Here is a 27,469-nt window from a genome sequence, read left to right as displayed (position 1 = left end):
TTTAAATTAACTTTTGAAAGTAGATATGTTGCCTTGTATATCTTTTGCATTTCCTTTAACTCCATAGTACTTAGTGGTGTTGAGTAATTGTTATTCTTTCATTTTAGGTGACATAAATATTGCAGCTCTCGTTGGAAACGAACGAGTCTGTGAAGGTACAGATAATGGTGATCTCCCTTCCTATGTGGCGGAATTTATAGAAAAGGAAGTCGGAAATGACCTTAAATCTTTAAAGAAACTTGATAAACTCATAGAACAGATGACAGAAAGTAAAATGCAGTTAGAAGAACAGGCAAGTATTAAAACTCATTGAAACAATATCAGTAGTATACTCATTATAATATAATGTAAATATAACCATTATTATATAGGCATTTTTGAAAATATAGATTGTGACAAACAGTCTAATCATTTAAAACTGCTTAATAGGTTTTAAGGACCTACAATGTGCTAGGTGTTTTACAAATTATGTAAAAGAGAAAGTTCCTACTGATAATGATTTATGTCTGACATTTATGTCTGACATTTTCATACAATGACTTTTAACATGCTTTTAAAAGTAAATTCATGGGATACCAAAATGTTACAACACCATCATTCCAATTTTTTTATATATGCACACATAGGGAGAAAACATTAAAATAAGTATAACATTATAATAATGGTTATTTCTGGGTGGTTGGTTAATAAGTGATTTATTTTTTTTCTTCTTTTATAAATTTATTTATTTATTTTGGCTGCATTGGGTCTTTGTTGCTGCACGCGGGCTTTCTCTGGTTGCGGTGAGCCGGGGCTACTCTTCGTTGCGGTGTGCAGGCTTCTCATCGCGGTGGCTTCTCTTGTTGCGGAGCACGGGCTCTAGGCGCACGGATTTCAGTAGTGGTGGCACATGGGCTTAGTAGTTGTGGCTCGCGGGCTCTAGAGCTCAGGCTCAGTAGTTGTGGTGCACAGGCTTAGTTGCTCCGAGGCATGTGGGATCTTCCCAGACCAGGGATCGAACCTGTGTCCCCTGCATTGGCAGGCGAATTCTTAACCACTGCGCCACCAGGGAAGTCCCCATTTCTACTTCTTAATTCAGCAGAGGATCAATCTAGGGCAGTCCTTATGCCCCAGCTCCTACCTGCTACCTCAGTGGACTTGCTTCACTCTCTTATAATTTCATTCTCTTCTCCTCAGCCAGTCCTGTCCCCTCAGCATATGGACATACCCAGATCTTTTCCTTAAAACCAAACAAAAAGAAAAACAAAAAGGGGACTTCCCTGGTGGTCCAGTGGTTGGGACTCTGTGCTCCCAATGCAGGGGGCCTGGGTTCGATCCCTGGTCAGGGAACTGGATCCCACATGCCACAACTAAAAGAGCCAGCATGCCGCAACTAAGGATCCTGCGCCCTGCAGTGAAGATCCCATGCGTGGCAACGAAGATCCCGTGTGCTGCAACTAGGACCCGGCACAGCCAAATAAATAAATAAATATTAAAAAAAAAAAAAAAAAAAGCAGCAGCAGAGGCCCATTTAAAAAAAAATTAAAAAAAAAAAAAAAACAGGGCTTCCTTGGTGGCGCAGTGGTTGAGAATCTGCCTGCCAATGCAGGGGACACGGGTTTGAGCCCTGATCTGGGAAGATCCCACATGCCGCGGAGCAACTAGGCCCGTGAGCCACAACTACTGAGCCTATGCGTCTGGAGCGTGTGCTCCGCAACAAGAGAGGCCGCGATAGTGAGAGGCCTGCGCACCGCGATGAAGAGTGGCCCCCACTTGCCGCAACTAGAGAAAGCCCTCGCACAGAAACGAAGACCCAACACAGCCATAAATAAATAAATAAATAAAATAAAATATTAAAAAAAAAAAACCCAAAAAACTCTCCCCTCTTCCTTAGTAGATATTAGTCCCTTTTACTGTTAGGCTTCTTCAAAAAGTCATCTTACTTTGTATCTGTATTCACTTCCTAGTTGACCATTTGCTCTTGGACTTAATATAATCAGGCTCGTTTCCCTGATGACCATGGAAGCTTCTGCTGAAGTACCTAATTGAACCTCAGATTCAGCACGTCCAAAGCTGTACTGGTCCATCTCTTAAGATGCTTCCCTATCTTGGAAGATGGCACCAGCATCTATCTGCCTGTCAGTCATTCCTGAGACCTGGATTGTTCCTCTACCCTCAGCACCAAGACATCTGGGTTCTGCCTCCTTGATGTCTCTGGTGTCCATCCCCTGCCACCACCTCAGTTTAGAGCTGCATTCTCTCTTGCGTTTGATGGTAGTTTGCCCATCTTCTGTTTTTTTCCTACTGCCACAGTAACTATCTTTCTTTTTTATTCCTTACAGAAACTTTACTATATGTAAATAAGCAAATATATAAAATATATACAGTTAAAATGTGTATGCAAGCATATATGTATTTAAAATATGCATAGCTTAACGTTTTACAATTAATGTAATATACTACTTGTTTTCCTATTATATCTATATGTATAGATCTTTTTTAATGGTTTTATGGTATTCAAATACAGCTGTACATAATTTATTTAATCAGGACCTTATTGGTGGACCTTTTTGCTATTCCCAGTTTTTATTATTATAAATATGAGAATAAACATGATTATTTATCATTAAGTCATAAATCTAACTTTCTAAATCATAAATCCCACTGAATTATCCCCTTATTAAAAACTCTTAATGGCTTCCCATTGCCTGTCGGGAAAAGCCCACATTCTTCTAATGCTCAAGATGCTGCCTGTGATTTGGTCTCTCCCTACCTGTCTAGGCTTATCTCTTCTCTCTGCATTTCTTTGAACTGGATTCTCTGCCCTACTCCCCTCTTTGCTGTTCTCTCATCATGACTGAGCTGTTTCTTTGCCTGAAATGCCTTTTCCTTCCAAACTTCCCTAAAAATTTCCACCCAACCTGCAAAGGTCTGTGCGTGAGCCATGCAAGCACAATTGCCGTGCACCCCAAAACCTTCTACTCAAAGTGTGGGAGCTTGTAAGAAATGCAGAATCTCAGTCCCTACTTCAGGCCTGTTAAGTCTGAATCTGCACTATAACCAGATCTCTAGGTGATTCCTGTGCACGTTCAAGTCTGGGAAGCACTGCCTTAGTACACCATTATACCTGGCATCTCTTTTGTTGCACTAATCCCACTGTTGAAGGTTTGCCTACATCTCTCTTCCATACCAGCTGAGCTTAAGGGCAGATGCTGTGTCTAATTTATCTGTCAGACCTTAGCACAGTGCCTGGTATAGAGTGTCTAATCAGTGTTGATTAAATTGAAATTCCTCTATAATATTCTTATCATATTGTACTGATGCCTGATATTTGTATATGTTTTTCCATCTGCTGTAAGAAAAATTCATTTAATAAATATCATATCTAAAGGTATTACCTGGGTATCATCTTACCAAGTCAATAGTTCCTTCTCAATCTGGGCTTAAATCAGAATCACCTGGGGAACTTTTGCAAATAGTTACCCAGACTTTTAGAATCAGAGCCTCATTTGTTTTTGAAAGAAAATGATTAGTAGATAAAGCAGGTAAATGTTCTTTGGCTGGACCCTCTGAAAGTGCTGAGCTTCATGATGGTAGATCCAAAGATGTTTACTGGGGGCCCTCCCTACACACCTCCACATAGAGCATTTCATGTTGAGGTTTGGTTAGTACAGGATGTAGAAATCCAATGTTTCTTTTGAAGCTTTTAAATGACAGTTTTCATTTCTATTAGAACAAACATGCATTTTGAAGGTAACTAATAAAAAAGGTTATGAGAATCTTATCTGGTTGCTGCTGTTTTTTATTTTTTGTTGTTGGTATGGGCAGGTACTTACAGTTTCATCAGAAATCCCTAAAAGAATTCAGAGTGCCTTAAAAAATGCAGAAGAATCAAAGCAATTCCTTAATCACTTTCTGGAGCAAGAAAGCCATCTCTTCAGTTCCATTAACAGCCATCTGCTGACCGCTCAGCCCTGGATAGAAGATCTTGGAGCCATGATTAACCAAATTGAAGAGATTGAACGGCATCTTGCTTATCTTAAATGGATTTCACAAATTGAAGAACTCAGGTAAAAATAGGCCTCTTTGTTCTCATAATTATTATTTTCCTTTGAGGCTATGTTTTAGAGAGTATGTGCATGCCATTAAATAATTGAGGTAATTAAAGATTATAATAATGTGATTTTACCAGTTATGAAAATAGCATTATGATAATGATTCTTTTCCTTTATTATGAATGAACATAAACTTTTCAGGGAGCTTAATTTGCGTTTGAAAGAAAGTAATCCAAGTAAAAAATTTTAGTTATAGTTATATTGTGAATTATAGTTATTGTTATAGTTATATTGTGAACACATGATAAAAATGATTATAATGCCAAATTAATAAAGCAACTCATCAGTGTGGTAATATTCCTCTTTTACCTTTTAGAGACGGTCACTTAATGAAATGGATTGCTTTCTCTATAATTTGATTTTTTTTCAATGGGTGTCACCTAAGAAGAGCTACACAGTATTAGTAGATGAAAAACAGAGTCCTGCTACTTCTGGATAGGGAAAAATAAAGAAATACAGTGGACCCCTGAACAACGCAGGGCTTAGGAGCATCAGCTCTCCTCGGATGTCAGATCTGCATACAGCTCATAGTCAGCCCTCTGTATCCACGATTCCTCCCTATCCATAGCTCCACATTCACGGATTCAATCACCCAGGGATCGTGTACTACTGTAGTATTTACTACTGAAAAAAATCTGTGTATAAGTGGACTCGTGCACTTCAAACCCATGTTGCTCAAGGGTCTACTGTACCTCTTTTTGAATTGAATACATATCACTGGTAGTTGATTGTGTCTGGTATTGCCTTTCAAACAAGCTATATTAACATTTCTGCCTACATTGGTAGATTTTTTGGTTTCATGATTTAAATTCTGAAAATAGCTATAAAAGACAAAATCTGGGGACTTCCCTGGTGGCGCAGTGGTTAAGAATCCACCTGCCAGTGCAGGGGACATGGGTTCGAGCCCTGGTCTGGGAAGATCCCACGTGCCACAGAGCAACTAAGTCCCTGCGCCACAACTACTGAGCCTATGCTCTGGAGCCCACGAGCCACAACTCCTGAGGCCACGTGCCACAACTACTGAAGCCCGTGCACCTAGAGCCTGTGCTCTGCAACAAGAGAAGCCACCACAATGAGAAGACCTCACACTGCAACGAAGAGTAGCCCCCGTTCACCACAACTGGGGAGAAGCCTGCGCGCAGCAACAAAGACCCAACACAGCCAATAAGTAAATAAATAAATGAAAAATTTAAAAAACAAGACAAAATCTGTTAAAAAACTTAGCAAGAATGACTAGGAAAGGAGAAGAACGAAAAATGAGAGAATGAGCATAGGGGAAGGCCAAAAGGGCTGTCAGAAATAGAATAATACACACATGAGATTAGTATGATTGTTGAGGCCTGAAGCAGTGATGGTGGAAAACAAAGGCCGCTCGTGGTGGAGGGAGAGGGGAAAGTACTAGTGCATAGTGGAGCTGGGCAGGGTGGCGGTACACATTCCTGTGCTTAAGGAGGGTGCTGTGCCCACCCAGGAGCGTAACCGAAGCGTGGCACTTGGCGGGGGATGAGAGTCCCAGCTCACTGTCACCTAGCGAAGTGGCCAAGCCTGGGTAGGATGTACACAGGCTGCCTAGAGGGAGAGCACTTCTGACCCCTGAACTGCGATTAATTATTGAAAAGGTTAAATTTTGTTCCTATTCTGGCTTAAGATACAGAATGTTATTTTTATCAAAAGAAACATTTCAGTTTTAAATGTTTCGTTTTATTTAGCCAATATGCAAAATGGTAGTCATGGGCTGAATGAATCCTGAAGATAGGTTGTATTTGGCTTGTTTTAAAGAATTTGATTAATTGGTTTGATTTTTACATGGAAATCTTGATTTCTGGATTCTGTTGAAAATTTTTAAGATTTGGCTACATTGGACCTACACTCCAGTGTGGCAGCACTTGGCTGGAGCCTTAGGATGGGGTATGTGCTTTTTAGCTTGTCCTAGTCCCCGCCCGCTTTGCTTTTTTCATTTACTTTGCCCATCAGGCCTTTCCAGGCATTTGAGTTTGCTACCCTCGCTGTAGAGCTTACCTTAAATTTTGTCTGCAACTTGGCTAACAGTAACTTGAAAGGACTAGACTCTGAGGTGCCACCTCCCTAAGTTTCCTATAATCCAGTTTAGCTGGGCAAAGTAGGTAAATATTGAAGTCTACCATATTTGACCTTACCAGATGCCACCCACATTCTCCCCTTTGGATTAAGATATGACAGACTTCTGTCAAAGACAGATTTATTAGAAATGAGTGGTGCCTGAGGGAATGTGACAAAGGAAAATTCTGTTACCTTGGGAGGGGTGGGAAGGGAAAGGTGGAGGGAGGTATCCTGAACACAGGCCACTGTTCTTAGAAGGATGCTGAATTTGAGGACTCCAGGCTCCCAGAGACTTGGGTATCAGGTAAAAAAGCCACTACAAGGTGGCGCTTCCTTCTTTCTTGGATGTAGCTTTATATAAAGCAGGAGGAAGCAGCAGTTTTTCCACATCTGGAATTATTGTGAACAAACTGTCTTTACAGTTTGCTTTGCCTTGTTTTCCAGTGATAACATTCAGCAATATCTGATGACCAATAATGTCCTAGAGGCAGCTTCTACTCTGGTCTCTATGGCAGAACTTGACATCAAGCTTCAGGAATCATCCTGTACTCATCTTCTTGGTTTCATGAGAGCCACTGTTAAATTCTGGCATAAAATTCTCAAGGACAAGCTTACAAGGCAAGAAATTTATCCATATTTCATGGTAATTGCTTTCAGATGGATATTTGGTGCTCACTGTAGTTTACTGTAATACTTGTGTCACTTTTCTGTTACAGTGACTTTGAGGAAATTTTAGCACAGCTTCATTGGCCATTCATCGCACCCCCTCAGTCTCAAACTGTTGGCATAAGTCGACCAGCCAGTGCCCCTGAGATATACAGTAACTTGGAGACACTATTTTGTCAGCTCCTGAAACTACAAACCTCGTATCTTTGTTGGAGTTAAAACTCACTAAAATTTCTTTTTTCTAGAGTGGATTTGTGGCCAGAGAGTAAAGTGACCAGAGAGTAAAGCTTTCTGAAAGTGGCCAGGGAGTAGTGGGTTTGGACTGGATCTATGTATGCCCATGGACTGTTCTCCTTCCACATAAATTTCATGTGGGTGGGAGGGCTGTGAGGAGTTCTGAAATGCATGACTGCACAAGTTTGCATCACATATAGGTCTCATGGGACAAACAAAAAAATGGGCAATTGGGAAGAAACCTTAGTAACTTAGTACTGATTTAATAGCACGATTACTTGAATATGTTTCCTTACTACTTATTATTCTTTATTTTAGGAAAGATTAATTCTAATAACATTTTTCATGTACTTTTTACTGAAGTCATATGTAATGTCAAGTTAGACTACATATTATCTGTATTATAATTAATTTTACTTAGTATCATATATGTCTCTTGGAAAAATGTGTGTATACATACATATGTGTGTGTGTGTGTGTATACACACATATACATATGCTTTTTCCTTGACTTGACTATGTCAGAGATGAATTACTTACTGAGCCAAAACAACTTCCAGAAAAATACTCTCTTCCGGCATCCCCTTCTGTCATCCTGCCCATCCAGATTATGCTGACTCCCCTTCAAAAGAGGTTCAGGTATCACTTCAGAGGGAACCGACAAACTAATGTGATAAGCAAGGTGTGCTTTGCCAATTCTTGCCCTTGGTTTTTATTAATAGCAAATGTTAAGGCTTCCTATACTTTTGCTGGTTTGAGTTAAAATCTGATTCTATTCACATTTCTGTTTTTCTCTGAAGAGCTAAATTCCTGTTTTGTCACTGCCCTTTATAGATATATTTTGGGACTTGTGTTCATTTGTTGTAGGAATCAGCTCACTCATTAGCACATCATCTGACCAGTTTCTGAAGTTTCCCCTGGGGTGTGCTGTAGCATTTGCTGTGGCACTTTTTACAACTGGATCCACATGTGTTCCACTGTGCAAATTGCTCCTTCAGGTTTATAAATATATCAGAAAGAAAAGTGAGAATCAAAAGATAGTAGAGCATTAGTTTTTGAGTAGAAGTGCTGATGCTAAAATGATTTGTAGCTGTGCAAGACAGAGTATGGGGATAAGTGACAGGAATGGCTTTGAGGAAATTATCACCAACATTTTAGTTGAGGGACTATACCCATGTGTATGGGGCATACTGCTGAGATTTTTTTCTTTAATTTGATCAGAAAAACAATCACTGACAACTGTTTTCAATGAAATTTGATTGAATTTGTTGAGAATTATAACTTTGGGAGTTGCTAGGGGGTGGATACTGTTTATCCTTGAGTCTTGCTACATCTAATGCAGTGCAAGTAGCAGAGGGATTCGGTGTTTTTTTTTTTTTTTTTGTAATAGCGACATGTTTTATTTTTAAAATATATTCTTAATTTCTCGGTGTTTTGAAGTAAATGTTATTAAATGCCAGATTACACCAGGCATTGTACGTGTCATCTATAAATGAGTTTATAGGCTTTATAGAATTTTAAAGGAATCAAGGGATAAGCAGTTACGTCTGTATAGGAATGGAGTAGAGTGACAATGGATTTCTGGTTCTTAAATTCAGCTTGTTCTTTTGTACTTCATGGGTCTCCTTTTTTGGATGGGGTGTTGGTGGAAAGAAGAGTAGAACCTATTAGTAAGTGTGAGACAAAACAATAAACCTAAACTGTAGAGAGGCAGTGGTCATTTGAAGTAAGAAAATTGTGAGCTATATTGTTGCTTCCTGAAGTGTGGTTCCAGTGGTCCTAGTACTCTGACATCAAGCCTGAACTATGCAGCCCCCCGAGAGTAGCTACTGTCCCTTTTTTCATTTCTGTATTCCCAGCATCTAGCACACAACAGGGTTTTACCTTTCAGTAAATGTTTTAGAATTCCTGTCCAACAAAACTTGGAAGGTTTATAGAATCATCTCTAGGGACAGTTTAAAAAGCTGCATATTTACATTACTTTTCTATAATTATACCTGTTTTAAAGAATTTGTATTTCTTGTAATGCAGACCAGCCAAATTTTTTTCTTAATTTAGCTTTTGAAAAAAAGAAAAAAACAGAAGACGGTCATGTTTAAAAATTATTTTGGAATGTTATTTCAAAAAAAATAATATAATATTTATACCTTACATATTTCTAAAGTACTAGGTTTTAAATATTTATGGCATTGTAAATTTATGATTTCACTGATGTAAGCCACATTATTGAAATTTATTGGGAGTACATTGGGAAACATTTGATTATTAAGCCTTGCATGAATTTAAAGTTCAGAGTAGAAATTGTGCTCTTACATATAGGAATTTTCAACTAATTTTTGTAAGTACTGTGTGTCTACAATTAAATAGAGACATTTAACTGTAACTTTCTAGTTGGAATGACTTAAGAATTCAAACTGTTTACCTCCTTCCTTAGCCTGAATGGTACTTGGCTCAGGTACTTATGTGGATTGGGAACCACACTCAGTTTCTGGATGAGAAGATTCAGCCAATATTAGGCAAAGTAGGCTCTTCGGTAAATGCAAGGGTAAGAGACTTAGTCCAAAGCATTTCAGTTTTAGAGTTGTAGGTGTCCGTGAATAACTTGTCATTTTCATTACCTTATGCTTATTTATATTTTTTTAGCTTGAATTTTCTCGGGGCCTTATGATGCTGGTTCTTGAAAAGTTAGCTGCTGATATTCCTTGTCTGCTCTATGATGACAGTCTCTTCTGTCATTTGGTGGATGAGGTGCTTTTGTTTGAAAGAGAACTACACAGTGTTCATGGCTATCCCAGCACTTTTGCTAATTGTATGCATATTCTGTCAGAAGAGACCTGTTTTCAGAGATGGTTGACTGTGGAGAGAAAATGTAAGTGCTCACGTGGCCGTGGGGTGGGGAGAGATGTCTCTTTTTGTGTATATAAATTTTCTCCAGTTCTGGGTAGAAACTAGAGCCATCTAAATTTTTCTTGGTTAGGGTTTACCAAGTTGCCTTCAGAGATCATCTTATTTTCTTTTCTTCCCATCAAGCTTCAGTTTTTCCCAGAATTGCACTCTACAGGTTTCTAGGGTAGACTATTCAAGCCAGTACAGTATATAGTTAACTGTTTTATAGATTTTACGTATAGTATTTCTGTTCTTGCTGGAATCACTTTGGATGTGGCTTGTCTAGTGAGTGTAACTATTTTGAAGATTTTGGGTAGGTACGGCAGGGAGAAGTAAAATATCTTATTTAACCCTAGAATAGAGCATGTTAAATATAGTACAACTAGTAGGAGGTTATAGATTTATTTTTTCATAGAAAAGTTATCATTCCTAAGAAATTATGAGTTGAAAGATTAGGAATTTGTAATCTAACAATCTGTAACTAGTTGTTTGACATAATCCTTTTTCCTGCTTATCAGTTGCTCTTCAAAAAATGGACTCAATGCTCTCGTCAGAAGCTGCCTGGATATCCCAATATAAGGATATCACTGATGTGGATGAGATGAAAGTTCCAGACTGTGCAGAAACGTTTATGACACTACTCTTGGTTATAACTGGTAAGTATAGTCTTTCAAGATATAACTTTGTTTTTTTTAAAGTACTGACTCTTAACAGACTTGTGGTTGTCAAGGGGGAGGGGGGGATTGGTGGAGGGATGGATTCCATTATGTGATAAACCATTATGGAAAAGAATATGAAAAATAATCTATATATGTATAACTGAGTCACTTTGCTGTATAGCAGAAATTAAATACAACATTGTAAATCAACTATACTTCAATACATAAAATTTTAAAAAGTAAATGAAAGTACTGACTCTTCACATGGTACTTTTCAAGTACTTCGACAAAATATATAGTGGTTACTATAATATCTTCAAATTCAGTTTCTATTTTGGCAGAACTCTAGCACAGTATTCCAGCTTTTAGATTTTTAGTAATCTAAATAAGATCTTAAACATTAGTTTACATGAGGGGAAAATTCCTGAATCATTATATAAAAACAAATAAGAATTTAATTTTATTACCTGAAATCTCTTGCCTTTCAACTTTTTAAGTGTCTTCAGTAAATGGTGATTGACCTAAATTTTATATATTATTTTCTTCACCTTGATATATCAAAGATTGTAGAACAGTAGAATAATAAATTAACTTTAGGGATTGGAATAGTAATAGGACCTCTTCTTATGGTGCAAGAATGTTCTGGCTGGAGGGTGGCCCAGCCGCCTCTAGCCCTGGTTGGTCTGCAGCCATCCACGTTGCCCCAGGGCATTGCAGCCCTGCTGGTTCTCCAGGTGCCACTGAGCCCTCACTGCCACTCTCTTCCTGTGTCTTGTCCGTTGCTTGGGCCTGTCTAGTAACCTGAAGAGGTGTCATTCCAGGCCAGTCAGTAAATTCTATATTCTAACTGTAAGAAAAATATGAAAAACACTAAAATACAAAAAAATTAGCAAAAACTGATTAAAAAAAATTTTTTTTATTATGGAAATTTTCTAATATATATAAAAGTAGCATAACGAACCCTCAGGTATCTGTTACTAAGGTTTAAAACTATCACTTTTCTATTATGTGTTTTTCTCCCCCCAAAATCCAGATTTTTTTCCCCTGAAGTATTTTAAAGAACATTTCAGACATCTCAGCATTTAACCTATAAATCCTTAACTATGTATCTCTTTTAACCTATCCTAGTTCCTCCTTCCTTTTTTAAAAAATGTCATTTATTTGTTGAAGAAATAGAATAATTTTTGTATATAACTTTCTCATATGCCTTTTTAAAATATTGAGGCATAGCTTTTTAAATTGCAGTATAGTTAATTTACAATGTGTTAGAAGCATAACTTATATACAGTGAAATGCATAGATCTTAAGTATACAGATCAATGAGTTTTGACAAATATCAATACTTGAGAAACCCACGTCCTTAGAGAGTTTAGAAATAGATCCATACTTGAATGGTCGATTGATTTTTAACAAAGGCACCAAAGCCAGTCAATAGGAAAAACCTATAACTATGTCATGGATGGTACCGTAAACCTTCGTATGTCTTGTTAACTTTCTCCACAGACAGATATAAAAATCTTCCCGCAGCTTCCAGAAAGCTGCAGTTCCTGGAGTTACAGAAGGACTTAGTAGATGATTTTAGGATACGATTAACTCAGGTGATGAAAGAAGAGACTAGAGCTTCCCTTGGCTTTCGATACTGTGCAATTCTTAATGCCGTGAACTATATCTCAACAGTACTAGCAGATTGGGCTGACAATGTTGTAAGTTAATCTTTTATATTAAGTAATATATTAGTAATTTGAACAGTTTTACCTTTTGAAATGTTGAATCTGTAGCAAGCAAAAATACACGTTAGGCAGAATCACAGCTGGGCCAAACTTAGGTGTGATTAAAGTACATATTTTTCTCATTCAAGTCTCAAATGGTTAAATAATCCTGATATTTTAATCACTGGAAAAGCCATCTTTTCGTGAAATTGTTGTTTATAAAGTGAACCATTTTCCTTTTTTAGACTTTGAACTTGGTAAATGTCATGAATGGTAATTGCCATCTCACGAAAAGCTAAGATTGTATAATGGCGTCAAAATCAATAAAGTTCAAGACTTTAAGGAAAATAAAAGAATAACATTTGATACCTTTTTAGTGCCTTCGAAACATGACAAATTACGAAGAGTCATAAAAATAGAAACATTTTTAACCTAAGTATTTCATACATTAAAAAATTATTTAATATTTTATTTATTTTCAAACATATTCAAGAGTGAAGAGAATGGTAAAATGAACTCCCATGTGCCTATCACCCAGCTTCTTTTTTTTTTTTTTTTTTTAATTTGGCCGTGCCACATGGCATATGGGATCTTAGTTCCCCGACCAGGGATTGAACCCTCACCCACCCTGCATTGAAAGTGTGGAGTCTTAACCACTGGACTACCAGGGAAATCCTCACCCAGCTTCTTATACCAATTGTGTTTCATTTAAACCTTTCCTCTACCCCCATGTGTGATTATTTTGAAGTAGATCTCAGATACATTTCATGGTAAATATTTTCGTATGTATCTCTAAAAGATAAGAACACCTTTTTTAAAAACACAACACCAGGGGACTTCCCTGGTTGTCCAGTGGTAAAGAATCTGCCTTCCCGTGCAGGGGACGCGGGTTCAATCCCTGGTCGGGGAATTAAGATCCCGCATGCTGTGGGGCAACTAAGCCCGCATGCCACAACTATTGAGCTTGCGTGCCTCAATGAGAGAGCCCGCATGCCCTGGAGTCCACATGCCACAACTAGAGAGACAAAACCTGCATGCCACAACTAGAGAGGAGCCAGCGTGCTGCAACGAAAGATCCCGCATGCTGCAACTAAGACCTGATGTAGCCAAAAATAAATAAATAAATAAATAAATGAAATAAATAAATGTTGAAAAAAAAAATACCATTATCACATCCAAAAACATTAACTAATTTACCCTGGAAGGTATATTTTAAATAAATCTAAAAATCAAAACCCTGGATTCAGTAACAAGTACTGTGAAAGGCCTTTTACCTCCAAGGATTTTACTTATCCTTCCTTTCTCCATGCAGAGTCCATGTGTTGGCAGATTTGATCTGCCTAAATATAATTATTAACTAGTACTTTATTTTTACTCTTTTTATTAGTCCAAGGAATATATTGGCGATCAGGGCTTTTGGTAACGAGATTTTCTAATATATACTTCCAACTAAAAGTGAAGAAACTTAGTCTTTATAGCCTTAACATAAATAGATTAATTCCTTTAGCTGTTTTAGATATTAAAATGATTGCAGAGGGCCTCCAAGACCTCCTTCTTGGACAGGGTGCCCTCAGGTTAGGAATCACTGTTCTAAGATCATATGTGTGGATACAAAAATCCAGCAAGGCCCATGAAGTACACTTCATGGCAGAAAGCATTAACACAGGATTAAGATGACCATAAAACAGTAAAATATACATTTAATGGTGAAAAAACTATACTGAGGATAATGAATATGAAGACACATTATAAATATACGTATTATGTGTATAATTGTGTCATTAAATGAAAATAGGAAAATAAAACAACTATAATTTTAACTAAAGACTTAAAAGTATCCCTTTTAAAATGTGATAAAGCGGGAACTGAATAATTACAGAGTTAAATAATTAGAAAGATTGACTAACTGGAGATTGGTGGTAAGTCCACAGTATACTAAGGGAAACACAATTTTTGAGTGTGTCCAGCTGAGTCACAAGTATGAACAAAGGTAAATTAAAATTTCTATACATTGTCAAATCTTAATGTAATAAAACAAAAAATAAAGGCAGAAATGAAATATAGCCACACACAGGCATTTAAAATATTCAATGCCTGAGTTAGAAAGTCTAGAAAACATGACAAGAATATATTTTAAATTATGAATTTATGACAAAAAATTGTATACTGCTAGCACATTGTATAGAAGATGTTTTCCTTTACTGTGAAAGAAAAAACAAAATGAAAAAGTCTTTATCAGGGTAATAAGCCAAAAAAATAGGAAACAAAAATAAATATACTAATAGATATAAACAAGGTAAATATCAAATAAACACAATCATAGTTTATTCTAATCTGGACTCTTTGGCTGGGACTTTGTAATTATTTAAAGTCTTTTCTACAGAAATGTTAACTGAAGTACATGTGCATATCATTCTGCTGAGCAAGGAAAATAATTATTTCATAAATGAATATAAGTTGAGTGTAATGATGAATGCATTTATCTTTATAAAGTCACCTAATCAGAATACATTCATTCATTATGTACTTTTATGTGTCATGTTCCTAATTTTAGTAAGTGCTTTATTCACTCATCCCACCACAGTGCTCCATTTTCTGCTAAGCTTTTTCGTGAAACAAATTGTCATTCTTGATTCTTATGCCAGTGATTTTAATAAGAGACTCATTCAGGGCCACATTTTTAGCTTCAATGAAATATTTGTGGAACATCATTAACTACTTTACTCAGTGCCATAGTCTGTTAACAAAGATGAATTGGCCATCATCCCTAGCCTTAGAAAATTTATAATCTGATACTGAACTAACTGGGTCCTTCTGTCAACACAGAAATAACCAAATTTTAGAGTTGACTCTTCAAGTCATGAATGAATTTTGTGTTTGGTATGTTACTATGGTACAAATTCTGTTTAACATCAAAAATCATTTACGGCTTCCCTGGTGGTGCAGTGGTTAAAAATCCGCCTGCCAATGCAGGGGACACGGGTTCAATCCCTGGTCCGGGAAGATCCCACATGCTGCGGAGCAACTAAGCCTGTGCGCCACAACTACTGAGCCTGAGTTCTAGAGCCCACAAGCCACAACTACTGAGCCCACCTGCCACAACTACTGAAGCCTGTGCTCCTAGAGCCCGTGCTCCGCAACAAGAGAAGCCACGACAATGAGAAGCCCGTGCACTGCAACGAAGAGTAGCCCCCGCTCACCGCAACTACAGAAAGCCCATGCACAGCAACAAAGACCCAACACAGACAAAAATTAATTAATTAATTAATAAAAAAAATCATTTAATCACATTCACAGTCCTTCAGCCTGTGAATGCTCTAAATAAAAATCACGTAAGCTCTTGTATTACACAGAAAAAAGTAGAGTTCACCTTCCATTCATTTAGATTCTCCACTAACAGCTGTCTGTCCATTGCCAGACTGTGCTAATAAGCCTAACATAACCCAGCCATTCAGAATTAGGAATTTTTCAGTCATAGGTGACAGAAACCCAGATTCACGCTGGACTAAGTAGGAGAGTGGGTTGGCGTGAGGAGGTGAGGAATTTGTGTAACTGAAAGGATTAGGCATGGCTGCTCTAAAGTTGTTCATTTCTGGCTTTACTCGTAGGCGGGCTCTGGTAAGTATGGCCATGGGTGGCTCCAGGCTTCCATGGTCCATGAGCTGGCTCAGAAGGACACTGCCGCTTCCCTGACAGCTTCAGCAGAAATGCCAAGATGGCCTCTCCCATGTCATCCCTGAACAATCCCTAGTAGCCATGCCCAGTCCCCTATTAATAGACATTTAGGTTGTTTTTAATGTTTTGCTAATTACCCACAGCACTGTTTTCCTGTAGGGCAGAAAGAATACTACTAATTCTACCTAAAATAATACTGTAAAAAAATGACATTTTAATTCTCTTAACTCATATATTTTCTAGGTTTACAACAACTCTCAATCTGTGTCTAGAAAAACATGAGCACTTAAAGAAGGTAGCCATTAGGGGAATGTAAATCAAAACCACAATGGGATGCCACTTCATACAAACTAGGATGGCTATAATAAAAAAGACATAGTAACATTTATTAGCATGACGTGGAGAAATCTGAACCCTCAGTCACCGCTGATGGGAATGTAAAATGGTACAGTTGCAGTGGAAATAGTCTGGCAGTTCCTCAAAAGGTTAAACACAGATTTACTATATGATCCTGCAATTCTACTCCTAGGTATATATCCAAGAGAAATGAAAACATATGTTTGTGCAGAAACTGTACACAAATGTTCATAGCAGTATTATTCATAAAAGTGGAAACAACCCAAATGTCCATCAACTAATGAATGGGTAAATATAATGGAATATCATTTGGCAATAAAAATAAATGAAATACTGATACATATTACAACATCGTTGAACCTTGAAAACATTATACTAAGTGAAAGAAGCTACTCACAAAGAACCATAGGTTGTATGAATCCATTTATGTGAAGTGTCCAGAACAGGCAGGTCTAGAGACAGAAAGGAGATTCGTGTTTGCCTAGGAACAAGGTGGGGGTGGGGTGGGGAACCACTAGGAGGGGATTGGGAGATGATGGCAAAGAGTGTGGGATTTCTTTGTGCGGTAATGAAAACGTTCTAAAATTGACTGTGGTGACAGATGCACAACTCTGAATGTACTAAAAGCCACCGAACTGTATATTTTTAAAATTAATTTATTTATTTATGGCTGTGTTGGGTCTTCACTGCTGTGCACAGGCTCTCTCTAGTTGTGGCGAGCGGGGGCTTCTCATTGCGGTTGCTTCCGTTGTTGCAGAGCATGAGCTCTAGGCATGCCAGCTTCAGTAGTTGTGGCACATGGGCTCAGTAGTTGTGGCTCGTGGGCTCTAGAGCGCAGGCTCAGTAGTTGTGGCACACGGGCTTGGTTGCTCCGCGGTAATGTGGGATCTTCCCGGACCAGGGCTCAAACCTGTGTCCCCTGCGTTGGCAGGTGGATTCTCATCCACTGCTCCACCAGGGAAGTCCCCAAACTGTATACTTTAAATGGGTGAATTGTATGGTACATGAGTTACATCTCAAGCTGTTAAAAAAAAAAAGTATCTTAAACATGTTAACATATTTTTGCTTTCAGTTCTTTCTACAACTTCAACAGGCAGCATTGGAAGTCTTTGCAGAGAATAGCACTCTCAGTAAATTGCAGCTGGGACAACTGGCCTCTATGGAGAGCTCTGTCTTTGATGACATGATTAACCTGTTAGAGCGTTTAAAGCATGACATGCTGACCCGGCAAGTAGACCATGTTTTTAGAGAAGTTAAAGATGCTGCAAAATTGTATAAAAAAGAAAGGTAAGTCCTCTGTACTTTCTTATAAGTCAGCTCTCAACTCCAGTTTGATAGAAGTTACAAGGTAACATGCAGTCAGATTTCCAAAGTGTCTAGATAGCACAGAGCTTGGCCTTTTGCACTCCAAACTTTTAACTGTTTCTAAAATATATTAAGACATTCTTAATCAGAATAAACTGATCATAACTTAACCTTCAGATGTGTCTGTAAGTCCAGCGAGGTGGTGTCTGATATGGGGTTGAATGCCTAGCCTGTCACCCACTGACAAAGCAAGGTGCTGCTGTAGTACCTGTTCATGCCTGTGCTATAGTTTGGCCCACTCTCATGATTCCTGTGACATCTGTTACCTCCCACACGGTGAGCTCCTTGAGCACAGGCAATGTCTGTCCTAGCAGTCCTGTCACACAGAGGACTTGTTATCAGTTTGGAAGTGTTACTAGTCCGTTGTTTTGCTGAAAATTAGAGTGTAAAATTAGCTGATGTCTTAAATGTAAATGCATTTTACATTTTAACTGTTTTATATCAGTAAGTCATATTAAAATTGGGGATTTAAAAAATCTATCATCCTCATTAAGTAAAGAGTATTTCATTGAGAACTAAAATATAAACATAGGTACAGGGAATTCCCTGACGGTCCAGTGGTTAGGACTAAGCACTTTCACTGCCAGGGCCTGGGTTCAGTCCCTGGTCAGGGAACTAAGATCCCACAAGCCGTGTGGCGTGGCCAAAAAATAAAATTAAATAAATAAACAAACAAACATAAGTACCTTTATTTTCTGAGAGAGCTTTTAATGTTGGGCTGTACATTTTTTCTTATCCAAAATGCCCCGGGACAGTGCACTTCCCCACATTTAAAATGATTTGTTAAATCTTTAAAAATACAGAGAGAGGAAAAATTTCATAATAAAAATTAATGTGCTCCAGGCAGTGCTGTTTCTGTTTTTTTCCAGGTGGCTGTCCCTGCCATCGCAGTCAGAGCAGGCCGTGATGTCCCTGTCCAGTTCGGCTTGCCCCTTACTGCTTACTTTACGAGACCGTTTACTGCAGCTGGAGCAGCAGCTGTGCTTCTCCTTGTTTAAAATCTTCTGGCAAATGCTTGTAGAGAAGCTGGACATATACATCTACCAAGAAGTAAGTAAGAGTAGACTGTATTTTGGGCTGTGATGACAGAGGCAACTGCTATATGACTTGTCCTTTTTTTCAGATAATTCTTGCCAATCACTTCAATGAAGGAGGAGCGGCTCAGCTGCACTTCGATATGACTCGGAATCTTTTCCCTTTGTTTTCCCACTATTGCAAGAGGCCAGAAAATTATTTTAAACAGTAAGTGCAGTATTTAACAATTAATTTTGATGTATCAAATTGTTAGAGGAAGTTGATTCGTTTTTTAACAGCTTTAGGGTTCCAGTGATGTTAAATATACATTGCATCAGTTAACAGATTGAAGTATTCATTATGTACCAATAATACAAGATGTGATCCATGACCCCAAAAACTTGAACAGAACTGGATATAAATGATATGTTGGGCTTTGTTTTCTAATATTTGATGTAATGCTCCTATGTGCTTATTACTGGGAAATAAATAGAAAATGAAAGCAAATGCAGTTCTGCCATATTCAATAAATAGAAGAAATTTGAAATATATTTAGTACTGAATAACAGGCCAGGCCTGAAGAAAATTTGTTTTCTTAAACATTTGATATTAATTTTGGTTCTAAGTATAATTATAAATGGATGTAAGAGAATTCTTACAAGTATTTTTAGAAATTGTTGATGTAAAATTTAAATTATTTAGGTTTTTGAGATTATTAAGTATTCCTTTTAAACATATAAAATGAAAGTATTTTGCTCATTTCAGTAAGATATCTATTTCTGCATTTTTTGTTTTAGTATTCTACCTTTCTGCTTTTATTTTGTCCCTTAATATTCTCTTTTCCTGTATCCTAATGTACCTAAAGTCTTAGCTACATTTAATAGACTGTTACTATCAAGTATCACATTTTGGGAAATAATGGATACGTATCCATTGAAAACAATGATCCTCTTACCTTATAGTAATCTAATGAAATATAAACTCTGCACATATACAGTCAAAACATGTTAAAAGAGCCAAATAGCTGATCCATAAATAGTTTTTTTTTTTTTTAATTTTTTTTTTTTTATTTTTGGCTGTGTTGGGTCTTCGTTTCTGTGTGAGGGCTTTCTCTAGTTGTGGCAAGCGGGGGCCACTCTTCATCGCGGTGCGCGGGCCTCTCACTATCGCGGCCTCTCCTGTTGCGGAGCACAGGCTCCAGACGCGCAGGCTCAGTAGTTGTGGCTCACGGGCTCAGTTGCTCCGCGGCATGTGGGATCTTCCCAGACCAGGGCTCGAACCCGTGTCCCCTGCATTGGCAGGCAGATTCTCAACCACTGAGCCACCAGGGAAGCCCCCATAAATAGTTTTTATAAACTATAAATGATATGATCTAGCAGTGCAGGGTAGTTGTTTAGTTTTTCAAAATGAAATTGTTACAGGGTAATATGGGATGATATAGATAATGGAGATCTCATTTACCTCCTGCTTTTTTTTTTTTTTTTTTAACAGTGTAAAAGAAGCCTGTATTGTTTTGAATTTGAACACTGGTTCTGCCCTACTTCTGCGAGATGTCCTGCAGTCAACTTCAGGGCAACCTCCTGCCACAGCGGCATTAAATGAAGTCGGAATTTATAAACTGGCTCAACAAGATGTTGAGATTCTACTTAATTTGAGGACAAACTGGCCTAACACTGGAAAATAAAGTGTCTTTTTTCCTTTTGGGGTTTTTTGTTTTTTGTTTGTTTGTTTGTTTTTCTTAATAAAGAAGAAGCCAGAGCCAGTTGGATTTCAAGTTATATGATGAAGTTCTGAATTAATGAAACTGAACAACTGTAAACTGTATAGAATCATTTATTATCTTGGACTTACAGTGTTATTAAAATGCTGACCATATTTCCTGAGTCCTCTTGTTCCTAAGAAAAAAAAAAACAAAAAGCTCAGAAGCCATGAAAACTCAGAGTAATTCCATTTACAAATATAAATGATGAATATGTCTGTTGAATAAAATACAAGAGCAGATAATAAATTATAATCAACTTTTAATTTTCTTTGCCAATTCAGGGAGACTGTTGTAGATAATCTAACATAACCAATAAACTTTTAAAAATCACTTTAAAATGTATGTTTAACTCTATGACATAAATCACAGCAAGATCCTTTTTGACCCACCTCCTAGAGAAAGGGAAATAAAAACAAAAATAAACAAATGGGACCTAATGAAACTTAAAAGCTTTTGCACAGCAAAGGAAACCATAAACAAGACAAAAAGACAACCCTCAGAATGGGAGAAAATATTTGCAAACGGAGCAACTGACAAAGGATTAATCTTCAAAGTATACAAGCAGCTCATGCAGCTCAATATCAAAAAAAACAAACAACCCAATCCAAAAATGGGCAGAAGACCTAAATAGACATTCCTCCAAGGAAGACATACAGATTGCCAACAAACACATGAAAGGATGCTCAATATCACTAATCATTAGAGAAATGCAAATCAAAATTACAATGAGGTATCACCTCACACCAGTCAGAATGGCCATCATCAAAAAATCTACAAACAATAAATGCTGGAGAGGGTGTGGAGAAAAGGGAACCCTCTTGCACTGTTGGTGGAAATGTAAATTGATACAGCCACTATGGAGAACAGTATGGAGGTTCCTTAAAAAACTAAAAATAGAACTACCATACGATCCAGCAATCCCACTACTGGGCATATACCCTGAGAAAACCATAATTCAAAAAGAGTCATGTACCACAATGTTCACCGCAGCTCTATTTACAATAGCCAGGACATGGAAGCAACCTAAGTGTCCATCGATAGATGAATGGACAGAGAAGATGTGGCACATATATACAATGGAATATTACTCAGCCATAAAAAGAAACAAAATTGAGTTATTTGTAGTCAGGTGGATGGACCTAGAGTCTGTCACACAGAGTGAAGTAAGTCAGAAAGGGAAAAACAAATACCATATGCTAACACACATGTATGGAATCTAAAAATTAAAAAAATGGTTCTGAAGAACCTAGGGACAGGACAGGAATAAAGACACAGACATAGAGAATGGACTTGAGGACATGGGGAGGGGGAAGGGTAAGCTGGGACGAAGTGAGAGAGTGGCATGGACATATATACACGACCAAATGTAAAACAGATAGCTAGTGGGAAGCAGCCGCATAGCACAGGGAGATCAGCTCGGTGCTTTGTGACCACCTAGAGGGGTGGGATAGGGAGGGTGGAAGGGAGATGCAAGAGGGAGGGGATATGGGGATATATATATACGTATAGCTGATTCACTTTGTTATACAGCAGAAACTAACACACCATTGTAAACCAATTATACTCTAGTAAAGATGTTTAAAAAAAAAATAAAAAATAAAATGTACGTTTATAATTGAAGTTCCTGTATCTAGTTTGAAAATTCACTATATTTCCCGTAAGAAAACATATTATGAGATAGTGACTGAAATAGGATTGCTCTCATTTTCTACAAATGTCTTTCCATTCAGAATACTTCCTAGTTCATTCCATGTGAGAGTGGGCAAACTTTGCTTTGTGGATGAAACATTTCAGCTAGAGCACTGTGCTACCATCATTCTCTGGGGTAGGTAATGTAATTAAACATTTTTTGTTGAATATTTATATAACTAATGATGAGATGAGAATCTTAAACTTTCTTTTTTCTTCTAACTTCTCCTTGGCCTTGGATTATGTTAAATAAAACTTAAACAAACTGAGCTAGATTAGCTAGAGGCTTCCAGAACTATCAAGTTTTATTCCCTTGGTTGTGTGTTGTTTTTTTTTTTCTGACTTAGCATTTAGTTAGTACTTTTCATGCTGTAATACCTCAAATCCGAAATTGTCAGGCTGGCATGCAGCCTGTACTATTGATAAACATTTACGAAATCATTTTTAGGAAGTATTTTGAGAGAAATTTTATTACTCTATATACAGAGATTTTCCAACTAGTATATTGAGCTTAAAGCTTTTCTGTTAGTTCTTCTAGCAGATCGGGGCTTCCCTACCTCATTCTTTGAGAATTGCTGGGGTTTCCCATTGAGAAAAGAAAGAAGCCGCCTCTGGATCCTCCTAACCCCAGCATCCTCTCCCTCCCCTCCCCCCAGGCTTAGAGAGTACTGTCAGCCCTGCCTGTCCTCACTTGCTAGTCAGCTGAAGGTTTCAGGGGAATGAAATGTTTCTATCAGAAGGTAGGAACCTTTGTTTTAAAATGTATTAATTGTCCTTCAAAATCATGCCACGTTATTTAAATATTAGTCACTTAAAAATAAACTTACACTTCACGCATGAATTTTTCACATGTTATTCCATGTCCATCATCTTTTAAAACTTCATCTGCAGTACACAGACCCAGGGTTTTTAGGGCTATAAGAATAAGAAGAAAGGAAAATTTACAAAGTGAGAATTAGTTTCAGCTAGGGAAATTTACAGAATGACCACAAATTATTACCTCAATTTGTAGGAGATACTGACCTTCTTTATACTGTATAAATGATATGGATCCTTTATTCGAGGAGTCCAGCATCTGAAACATGGCTGCAATGTTAGAGTCATCCATAAAGAAAGGGAAAGCCACGCCTGATACTTTGGCAATTCTCAGCCGTTCCAATATAGATATTAAATACTCTCTTGGTTTTTCTGTAAAAGAATAGTTCCAATTCTTTCTGATATGAAATTAAAGTATGTCACAAATGGAAATAGTCATGTAACAATTATTAAATACCTATATTTGAAGTACTGTACTAGGCACTGGGAATATAGGCCTTGCTTGCAGGAAAGGCAAGACATTAAACAATTAAATAATTATATACAAAAGTGCTCTACTCCGGATGACTGAATAAAAATGTCCAGAGATTGGATCTGCGCATTTTTCAAAAAAGCTCCTCAGGTGACTCTTAATTTATAGACAGAGTTGAAAACCCTCAAAATGGAACAACATGATGCAGGAGAAAAGGCCAGCTAAAAGAAGAAAAAAGTAGATTTTAAAAAACAAACACTTAGATTAATACAGTCCTCCAATTAGGAAGCATTAATGTTCATTCCTAACATAAGGGCAGTATTTTGGATAAACAGTCTATCTTTCATCTAAACAATGTGAAAAATGAAACATCAAGATCAATCCACTTTTCAGAAATAATGCAGGTTAGTTATAATAAAAGAAGCCAAAAGAAGTAAAAACGGTATAGCTTAGATGATGAATGCTCCATCTTCTCCATCACTGTATTTCAATCCTAGGATTTACGTGTGTGTGTGTGTGTGTGTGTGTGTGTGTGTGTGTGTGTGTGTGTGTGTGTGTGTATTTTAAAAGTCTTTTAAAAACTCTGTCACTGAGAATTTCATACATATAATAAAAGTAGACAGAAAAGTATAATGAACTCATCACCAACTTCAACTGTTCAATTTTGTGGCTGGTCTTATTTCACCATGATCCCACCTAGGTCCCCTCTTCCTGTATTATTCTGAAGTAAATCACAGCAATCACATTTCATTACTGAATGTTTCAGTGTGCATCTCTAAAAGATAAGGACCCCTTTTTCTCTTTTTTGTTGAGTTATAACTGACATAAAATTGTGTAAGTTTAAGGTGTGCAATATGTTGGTTTGGTACCTTTATACGGCAGTATGATTGCCACTGCAGTGCTAGCTAATAGTTCTATCGCATCACATAATGATCATGGCTTTTTTGCGGTGGGAATAATTAAGATCTAGTCTCTTAGCAAGTTTCATGTTTACAATACAGCATTGCTCTCTGTAATCACTATGCTGTGCAATAGATCTCCAGGACTTAGTTATCTACTAGTTGCAAGTTTGTATCCTTAAACAACATCTTTCCCACCCCGCATCTCCCAGCCTGTGGTAACCACCATTCTACTCTGTTTTTAGGAGTTTGGCTTTTTTAGATTCCACATGTAAGTGATATCACACAGTATTTGTCTTTCTCTCTTTGACTTATTTCACTTGGCACCATGTCCTCAAGGTCCACCCATGACAGCTGTTCTAACAGGTGTAACTTGATATCTCATTGTGGTTTTAATTTGCATTCCCCTGATGATTTGTGATATAGAGCATCTTTTCATGTACCTGTTGCCATTTAGATGTCTTCTTAGGAAAAATATTTAGTTCCTCTGCCCATTTTTAATCAAATTGTTTTTTTGTCATTGAGTTATATGGGTTCTTCATTTATTTTGGATATTAGCCCCTTATCATATATATGATTTGCAAATATTTTTTTCCCATTCCATAGACTGCCTTTTCATTTTGTTGATTGTTTCTTTTGCTGTGCAGAAGTTTTTAAGTTTAATTTAGTCTTACTTGTTGATATTTGCTTTTGTTGTTTGTGCTTTTGGGGTCATATCCAAAAATCATTGACAAGACCAATGTCAAGGAGCTTCTTCCCTGTGTTTTCTTCTAGGAATTTCACAGTATCAGGTCTTATGTTTAAGTCTTTAATCCATTTCGAGTTAATTTTTGTGAATGGTGTTACACAGGGGTCCAGTTTTCTTTTTCTGCATGTGGTTATTCAGTCTTCCCAACACGATTTGTTGAAGAGGGGACTCCTTTTTCTTTTTCATGTTACCACAATACTGTTATCGTGATACAATTTACACATCTAACAAAATTCTTAATATTCTCAAATAGCCAGGCATTATTCAAATTTCCAGTTGTCTCACAAATGTCATAAATTGTAAACACTCTTTAAAAATCAGTAATCACGGCTTCCCTGGTGGCGCAGTGGTTGAGAATCTGCCTGCCAATGCAGGGGACGCGGGTTCGAGCCCTGGTCTGGGAAGATCCCACATGCCGCGGAGCAACTAGGCCCGTGAGCCACAATTACTGAGCCTGCGCGTCTGGAGCCTGTGCTCGGCAACGAGAGGCCGCGATAGTGAGAGGCCCGCGCACCGCGATGAAGAGTGGCCCCCGCTTGCCACAACTAGAGAAAGCCCTCGCACAGAAACGAAGACCCAACAAAGCCATACATACATACATACATACATAAAAAGAATGTAAGCAGAGAAGAATAGCATTAAAAATAAATAAATAAAAATCAGTAATCAGAGTCCACACACTGTGATAGGTTATGTTTTTAAGTCTCTCTTAATCATATAGGTTTCTCCTCCGTGTATTTCACTCCTTGGAATTTATGTGTTGAAACTAGAAGTAGGCAGACTTTTAATCTAATATAGTGCCATTTTGTGCAACTTTTAATACATTATAGCAGCAAACAGGTTACTAAGGCAATCACATCATGTATGTAGTCTTCTGTCATTTCTTTCTGAACTGTATAACAAAATTAGAAGGAGAAAAACGTCCAAGTTTGATTTCAACTCACTACATTTCTTTTTAAGGCTAGAATACGTAAATAATGCTAATGGAACTTGGTATGTTACTTTGATGAAGATTTGTTGCTGTATATCCTTCAGACTACATGAGGTGCCATAATGTCTATATTTGGAATCTATAATTTATACTCCACCTGCTTCTAAAAATGTTTTGAAAATGCTTACAACATAAGTATATATAATAAAGATATAAATTTTTTAAAACATGAAGGGAAGAGCCAAATGGCACTAACCACTTAAGTTACATAAATGTCAGCTGATAATGACCATCAGTTCTTCAAGGGAGACAAACTTCAAGTTCAAAGTTGTAATACTAATAGCTAGTATTTATTGAGCCCTTACTATGTGCCTGGTACTATGATAAACATTTTCCTTGGCTTACTTGATTTTCTCCTCACAACAGTCACTTGCTCAAGGCCACACAGCCAGTATGAACCCAGTCAGTGTGCTTCCACAGCTCCCAGATTCTACCACACTCAGCTAACTCAAACACGGGAAGCACCTGCGACACCCAAACCTAGTCAGTCATGACAGTCTCTCCGGAGTCTTTCTCCTCAGTAGCTCTCAAAGTCATCTGATCCCCACCACTGCCACAGCAGTAGTTCTCACCTGGGTGACTACAACTGCCTCCTTAAAAAAACTTCTGATTTCTTTAAAGTCATCCCCTAAAAATATATACTCCCTCCTTCCACAGCATAGAATTGCACTGGGAAGGGCTGCCCAGCCAGGGGCTATATTTCCCAATATACCCTCGAAAAGGCCAGATTTTCTACCAAATGACTTCAGATTATGTCAAATTCGGCTGTAAATGAGTTATGTTTCAGGGCTTCGAGAATTTAGGGGTCAAGGATGTGGACTGTGGACGTGTTCCACAACAGTAATAGCCCAACACGCTGTGAAGTCTTATTTTCCATAACTCCCTACAATTCCAAGGTTTCAAACTGAGATACATATCATAATGCCAGGAGCTTTGGCAAAGCCCCAAGATAAAGATAGTGGTTTCTTCCTGAGCATCAATCATACAATAGTGACTAATATGGGAACATGTTAAGAAATGGATATACAGGGACTTCCCTGGTGGCAAAGTGGTTAAGAATCCGCCTGCCAATGCAGGGGACATGGGTTTGAGCCCTGGTCCAGGAAGATCCCACATGCCATGGAGCAACTAAGCCCGTGAGCCACAACTACTGAGCCTGCGCTCTAGAGCCCATGCTCTAGAGCCCATGAGCCACAACTACTGAGCCCGTGTGCCACAGCTACTGAAGCCAGCGTGCCTAGAGCCTGTGCTCCGCAACAAGAGAAGCCACTGCGATGAGAAGCCCGTGCACGGCAACCAACAGTAGCCCCTGCTCACCGCAAATAGAGAAAGCCCACGCGCAGCAACGAAGACC

At 37.9% G+C, this 27,469-nt stretch overlaps 3 protein-coding genes across 8 annotated transcripts in view; 1 reads left to right on the top strand and 2 right to left on the bottom strand.

The window, feature by feature from the left end:
* Window positions 1–20,440, top strand: part of RINT1 (RAD50 interactor 1) — a 26,759-nt gene extending 6,319 nt beyond the window's left edge. For 2 of the 4 annotated variants that reach the window (XM_082399776.1, XM_082399778.1), the window contains exons 3-15: window positions 108–292; window positions 3,808–4,049; window positions 6,618–6,791; window positions 6,890–7,039; window positions 7,599–7,755; window positions 9,508–9,618; window positions 9,717–9,942; window positions 10,478–10,615; window positions 12,122–12,321; window positions 17,432–17,646; window positions 18,594–18,774; window positions 18,848–18,966; window positions 20,230–20,440. In XM_082399776.1, the coding sequence (XP_082255902.1) occupies window positions 108–292; window positions 3,808–4,049; window positions 6,618–6,791; window positions 6,890–7,039; window positions 7,599–7,755; window positions 9,508–9,618; window positions 9,717–9,942; window positions 10,478–10,615; window positions 12,122–12,321; window positions 17,432–17,646; window positions 18,594–18,774; window positions 18,848–18,966; window positions 20,230–20,422 (2,291 nt within the window). In that variant the 3' untranslated portion in view covers window positions 20,423–20,440. The remainder of the gene's footprint in view (window positions 1–107; window positions 293–3,807; window positions 4,050–6,617; window positions 6,792–6,889; window positions 7,040–7,598; window positions 7,756–9,507; window positions 9,619–9,716; window positions 9,943–10,477; window positions 10,616–12,121; window positions 12,322–17,431; window positions 17,647–18,593; window positions 18,775–18,847; window positions 18,967–20,229) is intronic. The other 2 variants (XM_082399777.1, XM_082399779.1) reach the window with 2 other exon arrangements.
* EFCAB10 (EF-hand calcium binding domain 10) overlaps window positions 17,002–27,469 on the bottom strand; it is a 21,369-nt gene continuing 10,901 nt past the window's right edge. The window contains exons 2-5 of one of the 3 annotated variants that reach the window (XM_082399929.1): window positions 23,213–23,377; window positions 23,017–23,104; window positions 20,590–20,633; window positions 17,002–17,380 (exon numbers count right to left, since the gene is read on the bottom strand). In XM_082399929.1, coding sequence (XP_082256055.1) covers window positions 20,597–20,633; window positions 23,017–23,104; window positions 23,213–23,377 — 290 coding nt within the window. In that variant the 3' untranslated portion in view covers window positions 17,002–17,380; window positions 20,590–20,596. Of the gene's footprint in view, window positions 17,381–18,411; window positions 18,765–18,793; window positions 18,934–20,589; window positions 20,634–23,016; window positions 23,105–23,212; window positions 23,378–27,469 lie in introns of those variants that run through there. The other 2 variants (XM_082399930.1, XM_082399928.1) reach the window with 2 other exon arrangements.
* Window positions 20,640–27,469, bottom strand: part of LOC309632389 (uncharacterized protein) — a 324,914-nt gene continuing 318,084 nt past the window's right edge. Inside the window, exon 2 of the mRNA XM_082399931.1 lies at window positions 20,640–22,009. The gene's annotated coding sequence lies outside the window, so the exon portion shown is untranslated. The remainder of the gene's footprint in view (window positions 22,010–27,469) is intronic.

Source organism: Balaenoptera borealis (assembly GCF_965194805.1).
Source record: "Balaenoptera borealis genome assembly, chromosome: 7".
In the NCBI taxonomy this organism is placed as follows: Eukaryota; Metazoa; Chordata; class Mammalia; order Artiodactyla; family Balaenopteridae; genus Balaenoptera; species Balaenoptera borealis.
The sequence above is the reverse complement of the archived record's forward strand: the minus strand, read 5'-3'. Positions and strand labels throughout refer to the sequence as shown.